The sequence below is a fragment of the Anser anser genome (assembly GCF_964211835.1).
Source record: "Anser anser genome assembly, chromosome: 1".
NCBI classification, from domain to species: domain Eukaryota; kingdom Metazoa; phylum Chordata; class Aves; order Anseriformes; family Anatidae; genus Anser; species Anser anser.
In genome coordinates, this window is record NC_139720.1 from 69,219,240 (window position 1) to 69,234,336 (window position 15,097).

A 15,097-nucleotide genomic window follows, 5' to 3' on the forward strand; every position below is an offset into this window, starting at 1 on the left:
GCCTACTAACTTTTACACATTGTGAACAGCATTATATAGATTTAAATGGAAAATATATTACCTACCAGCAACACAATGTCTGCCAATTAATTAAAAAGCAACATTTCCTTTCAGAATATTATGAATGTATCCTGCTTTCTTTACTGAGGCCCATGGATTAGCCAACAGGGATAGAGAAGTTCCATAGGTAAGCAAAGTCTGGCCAGTCATCCACGGATGTAAAACAGGTGGAAAAAATCCCTCTGAGCTGAACAAAAGCTATTCAGAAAGTATTGGTAACAGAATGAAATCAGCAGTTTTGCTGATGTAGGAGGGTAAGGCATTCGGATGGAATTCTCCCTAGACTTTCACAGAAAAACGGAATTAAAAGCCATGAAAAAAAGGCTCTTGTACTAACTTTAGCTTGTAAAGAAATTGGATTTAATTTCATATTCATAGAAAATGCTTTTACTTTAAAAATGAATGCAAATTAGCTTAGATAGACATGTTCTCTTTTGGACTGAAAATTAGCTGAAAACCTATAAACAAAGGCTACTATTACTCAACACTAGTTTAACTGGAAAGAGATAAGTTTTGTTTCTGTGACACAAGGATTACTTTTGGATTTCATCTTATTTGTTATTAAAGGCATTTGACAAATAAGTTGTATGGAAAGTTGTATTATTATTTCTTGTTAAACCCTTTCATCTGTCACAGTCACAGTACTACCTCAGCTCTAAATTCTAACTGCTAATTTTTAAATAAGTAATTCCCTACATACCTGATCTATGTTGAATAAAATAAGATCAGTGAGTTCTATTTAACAGTATGAGTGATGTGGGAGATGAAGGTGAACATAAATTAAATTTGCCATTTGTTGCAAATGAGGAAAACTTTAAAAATAATAGTGGAAACAGAGCATGATCAAGAGAATAAAAGTAATTTACAGAACACTACAACTAGCTTGGACAAATGAAAACTATTCCCTCAGGGAGTTACAGTTCTATTTCCCATAGTAACGTGAAAATAAAACAAGCAAATGGTGAGACATGAGGTTGCCATGAGAGATGCCAATGAGAAAGGCCAGACCCTTGTTTCGTGGTGCAGAAAGTAAGTTCATCTTTATAAGGCTTTGATGCTAGAATATAGCTCTCTGGAAGCTTCTTAAGAACTAGAATACAAGTTCAAAGAAGAGTTCTCAGTAGGGTTGTTTGGGAATGATTGATTGTCCAGGAGTGATTTATTGTTACTTAAACTTAACTTTGTTGAGAACTGACTAATAAGGACACAAGTCAATTGTCAAATATTTAAGGGAGAACACAGCAACATTCAAGAAGAATTATTTAGGATGTTGAGCATGAGTGTACCTAGAAGTAATGAATGATAATTAAGAAGGAGAAATTTCATGCATCATATAACAAAATGCTTTCTTACAAAAGAAAGGGACAAGCTGTAGAATAATCTCCTGAAGAAAAGAGGAGGAAGCTCTGTACAGTTGCAGAAATTAGAAGTAGTCTAGATCAGGCAGATACAGACTTTCTTTAACAAATTAAGAAACTGCAGGGTGAAGTCACAGATAATGTAGTCACAATTTCTTTATGCCTTTTACATTCACTTGTGATCTGTGACTAGACAAAGAGGGAAAAGAATATGTGACAAAAAGAAACAAAACAACAGCACTTGCATGTGTTTCCTTTCTCAAAGGGAAATTTATTTTATGCACTCTAACAGGCAGAAGTGGTACTAATCCTGAGTAATTTCAAAAGAAAAGTGAAAAGGGGAATGTTGTCTTAAGTATTTGTTCAAGAGATAAGACATTCTGGGATCTATGTTTCTAAATGTCCAAAGTAGATCACTGTATCTCAGACAGTCTCATAGACCCTGCAACTAAATATAAATTTGAAAATTAAATGTTCTGAACACAACAATAATATAGAGTGCAAAGAGGAAAATACAAAGAAGGAATGCAGTTTAGCTTCTTTACAGACTAGGTGGTAATTCTGGAACAAAAGCTTCAGAGATCTATTCATGAAATCTATTCTCTGCATTCTACATCCTGCGCCAACGTTGCTCATCCATTGAATAAACCATTTTAAGGCATGACTGAATCTTGATTTTTTTATCTGTGGAAAAAAACACATGACTGAAGAAAAGAAAAACACACGGCTTAAATGACTTGAGGATTGCAGTGCAGAATGAGATTCAGGAATCTAGAGTATATCTTGTCACTTCTTTCTTTCAGGAAAAAAATAAATAAAAATGTATGTTATTCTTGCTCAACTCTTACTGTGAGCAGTACATTTAATATACATTTGCACTTCTGGTTATGCAGAAGTTATATATACATTCTTTTATATTATTTTTGCAATCTTAACAAGTTTTTGATACCCACATTGGGTTATGTGAGCACCCAGTAATCTAGTGCTGAGCATTGGAGTTACAAGGAGTATTAGAGGGGTGTCAGAGCCTCAGGAGCTAGATGTAAGGTTGGAGTGGGCTGGGTTGGGACACAAGTCATTCTAAGTCATCTTTTTCTTTTTTTGTTCATTCAGAAACAATAGGATATTCAAATAAAGTTGTATTATGACTCGCTGGAACTGATTTGTAGCCCTCCTCCTCTGCTATTGTCTATGGTCACTAAAAGACATGAGCCTATATTACCTGAAAGTTATAGTCACATGGTTATACAGACTCTTCCCCATTTAATTCGGGACTGTGACTATCTTAATATACATCTCTTTTTGGATCATCAGTATTAGAAGTCGCTCTTTTCAAACTGAGTACTAGCTACATCTCAGTTCCTTTCTTCATCTTTCTGAAGATGTTCAGTTCTGGTTTCAGAGCTTTATAGAAATAAAGGCTTAGAAACCTTGGATAACCTTGTGACCTTCTGCGTAACACAGGAAAGTTTTCATTTTATTTACTTCATTCTAAGTGGAGTTAGGTGGTTTTTCCTCTCAAACTACTGAAGCAGATCAGAAGTTCTGATGTGTTCTTAGGTCACCCTGAATCTTGTGGGACACAGGCTGTTTTCCAGAAACTCTTCCTCCTTACAAGAAAAAAAAAAGAAAAAAAAACACCTCTTTTGTTAAATGTTTAACAAATATTTGTTAATTTAATAATAATAATAATAATAATAATAATAATAAATAATAAATAATAATAATAATAATAATAATAATAATAATAACAATGCCTGTGTGCCTTGGCCTATTTAGACTGGATTCACTTTGAAATTAAAACACATACATATATGATGTGACAGAGTTTATTTGTCTGATCATGGTTATTTTGAGTACCATGAAGCATCTTCATTCTTCTCCAATGCTGCTTGAAAGGTGCCAGTTTTCCTTGAAGCCTATGTTATATATCCTACTCCATACATAACTTCTGGCACCTGAGGTTATGTGAGGCACCAGTATTTTAGAAACTGGAGACTAACCTAAACAATTAAGCTTGCGTCTTGATCAGAGGAGATTTAAGGCCCAATTTATTTTCCTGAACATACAGGAGACGAACTAACATGTCTCATTTGGCCTCCAGCTGCTGCTGCAGAAGAGGGCTTCACATAAGGCCTGTGTCTTGCCTGACCGTTTATGCAGATATCTGAAGCATCTCCTTTATCTCAAATGGTGCCAGACACCAATGCATGGGCAATTTAACCAAGTCCACCTGGAGTTGTCTATAATACATTAGGATGAATCTGTTTCTCACCTGCCTCCTTAACAGCATTACAGAAACCTGCTTAGACTTTTCTGGGTACTTACATACGTAGCTCACTTATACCCTTGGATATGTCAACAACTCAACATCTTTGCCCAGTACTGGTGTCTGAATTTCTGGCCCATAGCTGTGAAGATTCCTTCTGCCTCAGTAACTGAGGGTTATTTTTTCTTATTTGACAGCCATGAGACCTTGGAGAGTGTTGGCTGGATAGCTGGTTCATTCTTCAGAGATTTTGTGACCCAGGACAGCTCTAGTCCATATTTTTGCCAGAGTAGCTGTAGCTCTCCCTGCTAGAAATACAGCATATCATCTTTTATTAAGAGCTACACTGCGCAAGTCCATTTCCATGCTACTCTACTAAAATCAAAGCTGAAACAGAAAACCTGCACCTTTTTTTTTTTTTTTTCCCAAAATGCCTTATTTCACTTGAGGGAGAGAGGGCTGGAACAAACTACAGTTAACAAAACCGTTGTGTGTTTTTATTTCTTTCTTTTTTTCTTTCTTTTTCTTGAATTAACAGCACTTACATTAGGCATAGTTTGCCCATTTGGTGCACTGGCAGGCTGCACACAGAATGGGTAGGTTGATGAGGATGTTGAAGGCATTGGACTACATGATATGCATAAGCTATTTTTGGAGATTCAAATCAGAGACACAGATACAGCACCTTTCCATTTTTATCATAATAAATGACAAAGCCCATCTGGAGGCTTGCTTCACTGACACCACTGACGCTACCATGTTTCAGAAAAGTAGAAAAAGACTGTTTAAAAAATGCCTTCGAGAATTTCCCTGAAACATCATATATATTCTTCTGAAACAACATATCTTTTTTACTCACCTGCATTAAATTGAGATCAATTTCATTTCTTTTTTATTGTTGTTGTTGCTTTGCCAGCAACCTCCATGCCAGTGTCCTCTCTTACAGAATATCTCTGTTCATGTACATACCTGGATGTCTGCAGGAGATAAAAATTAAGTTAGGAATAAGAATGAAGTTGCTGACAGAGAAGAGGGCAAGAAATTCAGCACCAGAAAATATAATAAAACTTATTCTGCAGAGCAGCAGTTAAATGTTTTCAAATTTGGGGTGAAAAAAAAAAAAAAAAAAAGATGATTGTGAAAAAATACCTTATTGTGAAATTACTTTTGTCTGTTTGCTTTTCTATTTGTTTTGCCAATAGCAGAGCATGCAGAGTGCACCATAGCAATATACTGGATTATCTTCTTTCGTATTTGTTTGTTAGTTATTGCAAATATAATTATCTTATGATTTTTTTTTAATTATTTGAAAATATTTTGTGGCAGGAAAATGAATAGTGTAGTAGCAGAGTAGACTACAGGTATTCAGTGCTTCAGGATTTGTAAATCTCAAGGGAAAAAGATGGAAGAGTCCCATATTAAGATTTATGAAGTAAAAACACAACCTCTCATTCACAAGGTTTGTCCTTGAGGTTTACATCACATTATTCCAGTTTTGAAGGAGTCTTTTGCTTGGTAATGTCATTATTTTAGTGTTGATTATCTTCTCAGATCTTTAAATACAGAATTATCCAAGCCAATGTTAACTTTTTATAAGGCAGAAGCTGTAGTTATTAAAGCTGCAGCTTACAAAGATTTTGCTTTTCCTTGCTAAGTTACATAAGTTACATACACTGTGTCACTCAGAGAAAGTGAAAGACAGTGCAGCAACACTGATGGCTCTTCCACATTTATGGCTCATTTTAATTTAGTCAGGAGGCAACTACTATTTTATACAGGTTACTGTGGTGCAAGATTAATTTCTTCTGTGGATTTTTTTTTCTCTTTTGATGGATAATAAGCAAATCTGTCTCATCGCTATATTTAGTATTTGCTTTGGAGTTCTGAAGTGTTTTTGTTTGTTTATTTGTTTGTTTTTCCTTTCCCTATATATATATTTGCTATAGTAGAATGTGTTTTTAAAATGCAAGGATAACTCTATTTTAAATATTAAGGAATATTTTACAGTCCTTTCTTCACCATATAGAAGAAAAATTCTCATGGCATGTCAAAGAGAAACAACAGATGAAGGTAAAAGATAGGAAAACTGAGAGCTAGAGCTACTGGACAAAATGAAAGTTTGTTTTTCTCTTCTTTTCATTTGGTGGGAGTAGCTAAAATGGGAGCCTTTTTAGACCCTGATTTTTTATTATATTTTTTTTCACTGAAGATGGGCAAGAGAACAATTGAGATTTGCAAAATGTCCAGGAAATTAATTTTGGAGGAAGAAAGGAAGTTATTTATAGAGGAGGAAAGGTGGCATTAGTTAATGCAAGTTACCTTTGATCATTTTTTATTTATTTTTTGTCAAGATGGTTGAAAGTGAAAAATGAGAAAAAGAACAGCAGCTGGAACTATCAAATCTTCAGGAGCCATCAATCTGTTTCACTCTAGGACAAAAAGTAAGAAAATATCTGCATGTCTAACAGTACGAGAAGCTGATGAGGTGATGTAAATTTGAGGCAAAAGTCACCAAAAGAGAAAATTTGATGTCGCTTAGGAAGAGATGAGTTTTAGATAACTTTACAATAGATTATCCCCAACATCTATTGCATTAATATCATAAAACTTTCCTTTAAATTCATTTGAGTGAAACCCAGTATTCATGTTGTCATGCTAAATTGCGTAGTTTAAATATGGCAAATTTTGAAGTAGTTGGCCCTTTCATAATGTTAATAAAGAACCCATCATGAAGGAGAGTTGAGGATGCTTAGTAATGACTGGGGGAAAAAAGTCATTAAGATAATGTAATTCTTGTGGAAAAATTAATTGAGTTTCATCCATTATTTCCCAGCTACAGTTATCATATATAAAATTAAATTACACAGGACATAATCTATCTGCATGGATTTCTGTAAGTAAATATCAATACTTTTTTTTAGTTTTGGAAAATAAAATTGGAGTGAAAAATGGAACACACCCATAACAGATACATGTCTGTCTTAGTTTTTCAGTATTGAGTTACAGATGTGGAGAGAAGCAGATCCAGAGTACTTTTTCCTCTCTCACTCCATCTCTCTTTTAAATATTTTCATCACCTACTACACGAATTTAGAATAATAACATTTCAAAAATAAACTGTTTTTTTGTTGTTGTGGTGGTGTTTTTTTTTAAATTACATGCAGACAGTTGTGATTGAGTTCCTCTATTAGTCATTATGAGGGTCAAGTAGGTCATTCTCTGAGAAAATTGTACACTAGTGGCTTGTTTGTAATTGAAGAAAGCGTACGGAATCTGCTTACAAATGCAACATGCAACTCTTTTTTTTTCTTTTTTGACAGATCAAATCACTGTTGTGTTGTGGTTTTTTTGTTGTTGTTCATTCATTTGGTTGGTTGGTTGCTTGTTTTTTTGTCCATAGGCATAACAAGAAGAGCTATGGCATTTCTGTTATGAACTAGCTTTTACACCTTTGCAGCCTTATGGATTTTTCCTGCTGGAATGTATTTACAAGAGTACATAAGTAAGACAGTAATCTAAATTGGGAGTAACTTCATTTAAAGGAAGTAAACTTCCTTTACTTTTGGGTTAATTAAATGGTTAGAGAATTAAGCAAATAGAATTCGGTATAAAAGTTTTTTTCTGCTTGCTAGATCACAAGTACATTCAAGATAGAAGGGTTTTGCAAAGTAGTTAAAGTGCAAAATGGCATTCCCAAGGCACCCTATGATTTCTCTTCTGGACTATGGACAGAAATGAGTGATTTTTGATCCACTAATAACAAAAGGGATTTGGGGCTGGGTTTCAGAACTACTCATAAAGCTGCTAGAAATCTGACTCCATGTTTATAATGGACCCACCCCAGAATATATATTATTTGGAGTAAATGAGTCTGGCATTTAGGTCAGATATTCTTCATGTTTATTTAAGTTTATAACTCTGCCAATGCAGTCTGAGTCAGAATTGAAAGGACAACCCCGCATATCTGTTCTCTAAACGTGTCACTGTGGAATATGACAGAAGACATCGTCTTTAGCAAGAAAAAAGTTCTGTTATTTTCTCTATTTTTCGTCATTCAAACAAATGTTTAACTCATATGTGAAAGCCTGAGAAAGACCTAGTTTTCCCAAAAGATTTTTGTCTGAGATTTTTGTCTGGCATGTTTGTTGTCTTAATAAAACAATTCAAATTTCACCTATTTTAGATTTAAAACTATGGTTCTACCATGTTAATCTCACTCTTGTTTTCAAACTACAATTTTCAAACCACCAATATCCCACTTTGTTCCTAGCAGGGAGGGCCTAGAAAAGTACAGCTCTTTCCATGACCACCCATAGTCTTGTCTTAAGAAATCCATTGGTGAAGCAGGCCCTTCACAAGAAACGATTCAACTATTGTGCCAGTCAGAAGAGAAGCCAACACAAGCTCAGCATATGAACTACCCAGACTCTGCTCCTGTTAAACCATGACTGATTTATACCTGCCTTTCCTCTGTAGTTTTGAATGATGAGTGTGCAATGGAACAGAGCTTTTTTGACAGTGAGCAACTTTTGTTAGATATTTTGTGTCATAAAGATGTGATCTGGCTTGAAGAGTGCTCAGCTGAAGCTCTTTGATCATTTGATGGCACACTAGTGCCACTGCCAATGGAGAACTGGGACAACTGTGGAATCTGGAGCTTGTCTTCCCTTTGCCTTCCCAGCAAGGGAAGATGAAGTGGGAAAATACTATCTATAAAGAAGGAAAAACAAACGAACAAACAAAGCAAACAAACCAAAACGAGCCCAAACAAACAGACGGAACTAGGATCTGTAGTTGGAATTCAGGTAGCTGCCCTTTAAATTACCTCTAAGGGTTTGGCTGCTGATTGCTGCTATTCATGAGAAGTGGTTTTGTTTTTAGTTTTGAAAGATCCCAGGGCAACTGCTCTGCCCTGATTTTTCTTCTGTGAATTGCTAAAATATTCCTTTTTTTTTTCTCTTTTTTTTTTTCTGATGTTCTGTCTTGACCCTCTCCTCCTACTCACCCCTTTCAACATGTCTTTAGCTACTTTCAAAGGCATAGTGAGGAAGTAGTTTTCTCTCCGTGTTTCTTGTGGCCACAGCGGTACTACAAAGTGTCTTCCTTGAGTTTTGGGAGGGGTCAGCTGACAGAGTAGGTGAGTTGGCTGAAGGCCAATGTGCCAGAATTGCTAGCAGGGTACAAGGAGCAGATCAGGGCATCGTGACAAATTTATCAGACTTTTTTTTCAACTCATTGTGTACACTACTGATACCCAGGTCCTGTTAAACAATTTCACAGCAATCAGTTTGGGTTCTTTCCCTGGCAGATGACTGCCAGGCTGAGCCTGTTTGATATGGAGACTACTGCTGTGCATGATCTGATCTGCGTTGTTGTCTTCAGGGGTGCAGTGGGGCACAGCACAGGCAACTGCAACCTGTGCTATCTCGGCAGCTCAAAGGGGAGTGGAATTGAACAAATGCAAGTGTTCTCTCTGTTACCTTTGTAGCCTCTTACCTACCATCTGAGTTCCTCAGCCCAGTACTCTTTTCAGCTGCTGCTTACCTCAACAACCACTATTAGCTCTGACGTGGTCCCTGGTTAGGCAATGCACTGCTGAGGTGATTTATAAAGCCTGACATTTTACGAGACTGTCTATATTGCATTTCCATGCTTGAGATAGTGAAGATCCTTGTGCTGGGTCACAGCAGTTGAGCTAATAAGAACAACTCCTTTCTTTTTTTAAAGCATATTCCTTTTTGTGTCTGAAACGACCAAAATCTGTCGACCTTCAAGTTACAGTGATGCTTTATTCACAGAAAAGGGAAGAGCTTGATTACAGTTAGCATCCTGGTTTCTTGGACTGGTACTATGCTAAATATCTTTTTCTTTCCTGATTTTTAACAGACTGTTCAATTTACTGTTTTTGTCATTCTTAACTGAAACGTTAATATAGTCTTAGATCTATAGAGATGGGCTTTTAAATTGATAGTGTAAATTATGAGTCCTGTGTTAACAATATGGCACTTTGTCCTAGGAAAATGCCATTTAATGTCATTCATGTTTTGGCACTTGAATCTCACCTAACTAAATCCCATGTATATTTTACATCAGATATATTTTGGAGAGCTTAGTGTCAAGATCATTAATCATTCACATAGCGCTTACAATATGTGATGATTTGAGCATATAGTATTAACCACAGCAGTATGAAGCTTTCCAGTTGACCGTACCATCTGCCTTGAAGGATCAATTCAAATAACAAAAATCAGAGATTTGTTATGCAAGAACTGGTTGCTCACACATACAAGCACTGTTTTTCTTCCCAAAAGAGAAGTTATTTATTGCGAGGACAACAGTGTTTTCTCCTATCACAAGAGTGTGGTGTTGATAATGCCTGTAGAAAGATCCATATTTCTGGTCACATACTGTGAATAATCAAAATCTGAGAAACCATTTTATTCTAAGCCAGGTAAAACTACGATGGGAAATATAAATGCAACTGCATGGGGAATGCTCTGGGTTCATGTGTTCCACATATCTCAAGATCTCTTCTTTTTGCCTGCATTTTCATTTGCATCCTGTTGCTGGATTGCCTATGAGCTGTCAGGTAAACTTGCAGCCTAAAATACTGATAATACTACTGAAATTACCAATATGTAGATAAATACCCACACATTTATGCCCACTTTGTGTTTTCTGATTGTAACGTATTTTACCAACACAAAGGTTTCTGCTTAATTATAAGCTAAGAACTAAATGACATATACTGGGAAGATACCTTTTCCATACTTATTCATAATTGTATTCCTTGCATGTTCTTTAAAAGCCTCTCATACTGCCAATATGTTTTCTGAGTAACTGAAATATTTCTTTAGTAATAAGCTTACAGCTGCTCAGAGGTTATCCAAAAGCTGTCCACCCACCAGCAGTAACTTATGACTGAGCCTGGTAAATAGATTGGCTTTGGTCTGGAGTAGCTACCATAAACTGGAATATCTGGAATATCACTAAGTAATCTGAGCTTGAAAATTAGAGAGGTTGCAGCTATGTGATGGGAGAGATGGACAGACTGTTATTATAAGAATACTGCTCCTTATTCTGCCCTTACTGCTGCAGGAAATGCTCCTGGTTCCTCTGTAGTAATACGCTTTATGAAATACCCTTAGAAATAAACAGTTCTAGCCAGCATCAGCACTGCTATTTAGGGGTTAAAATCGATAGGAGTGTACTAGCTGGAATCCAGTTTCTATACATTACTCTGGAAATTGGAAGGACTAGACTTTGTTTCAGTTTAAATTGAGTTAAAGCAGATTAAGGCGTAAGGTTTTTTTTCCACCAGAATGTAAAATATTAAAGATAGGCAATTTTGCATTGTCCTTGTATTATTTGATTTATTTTTCCTGATTCAATATGAAGCTGAATTCTAAGAATGCCTGTTGTTTTACTGCTTTAGCACTCTGATTTAGCCAAGAGAATACTGAGAATGTAATATGTTTCTGTGTCTGCTTATAGTCCAGATTTCATTTGGTATTTCTTTATTTGTTTTCTTTGCTATAGCAGAGGTATTCATATTTATGACCATTTTGTTTTTCAGCACCTCCCAGATGGTTCTGCCCCAAGTGCACATGCTGAATTTTATCTTCTGCCGGACCCCGATGAGGTCAGTCGAAGGAAAACAAGAACAGTTCCAAAAAGCACTGACCCTACTTACAATGAAATTGTGAGTACTGTTCACTTTCTTCCATCATTTTTTATGGGCTTGATTTTTGTTATCTACTCTTGAAATATCATAACAATACAGCATTTAGAGCTGTTACAATGAGTACTGTCAAACAGAAGGAACATATCAGAAGCAGAACCATAAATGGAGACAATCTTCTCTTTTGCTTCTTTCTCAGAAGGGAGACAGTCTCTTTATGTCTTTCTCTTTAGGAAAGTGTTTGGATTATTCACGCTGTTTGGTCTTATACCATAATCACTGTTAAATGTTAGCCAAATGAGCCCCGGCATCATTGCACCAAACCTAGACCATTTTAAATTCAGCCTTCTATAATAGCATAAAAAGTACTAATTGAACAGATGCTGTTATTCAAATTCGCATTTGAAAATGGACAACCAAATTGGCTGTCACTGTCCTAAATGGTAGCACAATAATAAATAGCCCAGTTCTTTTTATGTCAAAATCTAGCAATTCACAGCCCTATATAATTATTTCACTTACCACTGAAATGCTTACGCCTCTGGAGTTAAATAGAGAAATATTTGGATGGAGAAATGTTTACCACAAAATGAGAAACAGCATAAACTATATTCTTTTGTAAAGGGAGATGAGATTCAAACAGTAGGTGGGATTGGAGATGGTAAGTATTACATATAGCAAATCTCCTGAAGATCTCAAGGCAATTTACAAATGTACTTTGAGCAAGTTTCAAAGCAGAAGGCATAGAAAATATTATCACTCCACCCTGTTTCATAGATAAGACACGATGAAATATAAATTAGTCAGCTGAGACTAAGAGTCCTTATCTCCTAGTTACCCAGTCCTGGGATTTTGATTTTTTTCTCTTTTCCCACTGATTTTAAAGTTACCTACTTACATTGATGACTTCCAGCACTGCTGTACTCAAGTAGTACTGCTGCTAACAACAGAGATAGATTTCTCTCCCTATAGTGTTGCAGTGGAACAAAAAGATAATAGGGTTTATTTTTTTGGTTATATTATTTTTTTCTTTTTTTTTTTCAATCAAAGAAAAAAATGAGGCTAATTGACCCGGCCAAAGTAATTTCTTTACATTTGAAAGTTATTTAAAAAATAAATATGTTTATATATTAACATTCATTTTAAAATATCTAAAATGAGCTATGGACAAGAACCATCCAGCAACATTGTTAGGCAATTTTGTTTCTAATCATTACTAGACCTATTTGAATACAAGAAAATCCAAAATCCTGGCTGCAGTCAGACAGTATTCACTGGGAGGGGGTTTAATTGTGGTTAAGGTTCATCCTACTGCTATTAGGGAAAATCCATGCAAACTTTTTAATATCCTTTACTCAAAACTTACAGCCTTCTTCACAGATGCTCAATCTTTTTCACGAGAAACTGCTAATCGCAGTGGGGACATATGGCTTCACTGAACTTGGACATTTCAAACCCGAAGCTTGTGCTGTTAGCAGCTCTGTTCCTCCATATGCGATATCATTCTGCATGCATTTTCTGTCCAAGGCTGGTAGACTGAGGCAGAAGAAGCCCCAGGGAAGAAAAACAACTAAAAATATGTCAGCTGTCTTTTAAGTTAGTTACTGTCCAAAGTGCTGTGTACAGAAATGTACTAGCCTTTTTTATGAGTTCATAAGTTTTTATTAAAGCCAAATGGCTGGAAGGAAACTGTATATTAATTTCTCTCCATGTTCAAGACAGAAAATTCTGAAATGTGCTTCTCTTGGGTATTTTTGTTTTTAGTTTTGTACTTTTATTGCTTAAGACTGCCTACAGCAAATTATCAACCTTGCAAAAGCGCATTTTATTTTTGATTTTTACTCATATGTGTGAGAGTAAAATGTGAAGGTCCAGGAGGACCAACAGTAGAATGAATTGTGCTGAATGTTTTGGAGTTGCTTTTAACAAGCACTCCTTTTTTCTCTTGTTCCTCTATTTGCATTTCAGCGTTTGTTGCATCCGCACTGGTGTAACATTGCATTAAAAATGATGATTGGGAAGAAAAGAAAGAACACAGAAAAAATGGGTGCAGGGTAATGAAAAAAAAAATAAATAAATAAAAGAATATACCAGCTTTATAGGCCACTATTGGGAATAAATAATCACTTGGGCGGTTCCAGAATAGTTTCATGAAAAGTAAGAAAACTTGATTTAAAATGAATCTGAACGATTTAAGTTTAAATTCTCACCATGAAAAGTGGCAATGAGCTGCAGTGGTTTCTTGCTCGTATGTGTCGCATTTGCCATGAGGCACGCTACAAGCCCTCACTCTCACTGTCCTCTGTCTCTGGAGTGCCTGCATGCATGCACACCCCCAAAATGAGTAAACCTCCATGGAAAGACCATGTGTGCTTTGCCAGAACAAGAGGGAATTCCCTCCATCCTGCCTATGAAGCTTGGGCGTGGGGGAAACATGAGTAAACACCCCTGGGATGTACCAGTCCATGGGTATTACTGCAGCTGCCTTCAGAGCAGAGGGGCTGCTGGCCTGCGGTGACATGAATTGCCCCGGGAAGCCTGATGGAGGGGGAGGAGGGGACCTGCGCCAGGAGCCACTGCAGCTCCCGCCAGCATTGTGCGTCAAAGCTAATTTGGTCAATTAAGAGCAAATCTAGGAAGTGTGCCATGGCTACCTAAGGAGAAGCAACTGTCCCTCATTTGTGATTAAAATGTCATTAGACTCCTGTAGGTCAACAGTGCTTCTCTTTCTGGAGCCAAAAATACTTGAATTCCAGTCCTGGCTGTCATGCCGATTTGCTGCATGGCCATGTATAACTCACCTCCATTTGATCTGACTGTATAAATAGGAGGCCAATATTATTACTAAATGTAGATTTCAGGATATAACTGCCTTCAGTTTGAAATTCTGGCAGGTGGTATGTGTTTTATCCACATACTAATTCAGCTGTCTACAGTCTTTCTTCTGTCCCCACATCCTGATGATATTGAAAATTCAGCTGGAGCAAGGTCATTTTAGAAACTGTTTATTGGGATCAGATGAAAGGCACCCACCTTACACATCAAGGTGTGGCATTGCTCAAAACTTAAAGCCTCTTTCTGTCCATAGATACAAAGTTGTTCATTACCACAGTTCATGCCTGTTGTGACTTAAAGCAAAAGCTGAAGATGATAACTTTCATATATTGGCAAAGAAATGGCATGTTTATACACTAGAATTAGTGTCACTTAAATAATCAAATCATAGATTTATTCTAAAGTATGTAATTGCTTACTGTAAAGCTGGTTTCCTGCTTACAGGAAAGCTGGAATTTTTTATTCATATGCAATTTGGTGAAATAGGCACAGTAAACATAAAAACTGAAAAGCACCTAGCACAACTGTCATGACAGCTGTTCCAAACTATAACTTCCAAAGTTTTCTAAATGGACAAGTACATGCTGCCTGCTAGCACCTCTCCAGTAAAAGCCAGATAAAAAGAGTGAGGGACAGTTTTTCTATCCTCAAACCCATGGCCGTCCATCCTTGCTACACTGACTAGACCAAGGAGCCTGTCCTGGTGTCGTGCCTGTCGTTGCCTGCTGTGCCACCCCAGCAGCTCGCAGCACAGACCAGAGCATTCTGTGGTCTCACAGGGACAGCCCATGCCACGTAGGCCTGTCAGGGAGAACCAGAAATTTCATGCCTCCTGGGTCCACCTGTGAGGTTCAGAACCACCTTTTTGTTGCCACTCCGCAAGAGGAGCATTGC

At 36.7% G+C, this 15,097-nt stretch overlaps 1 protein-coding gene across 6 annotated transcripts in view; it reads left to right on the forward strand.

The window, feature by feature from the left end:
* PIK3C2G (phosphatidylinositol-4-phosphate 3-kinase catalytic subunit type 2 gamma) overlaps positions 1-15,097 on the forward strand; it is a 323,563-nt gene that overhangs the window by 305,721 nt on the left and 2,745 nt on the right. For all 6 annotated transcript variants that reach the window (XM_083808728.1, XM_083808727.1, XM_083808726.1 and 3 more), the window contains one exon: positions 11,264-11,389. In XM_083808728.1, the coding sequence (XP_083664854.1) occupies positions 11,264-11,389 (126 nt within the window). The remainder of the gene's footprint in view (positions 1-11,263; positions 11,390-15,097) is intronic.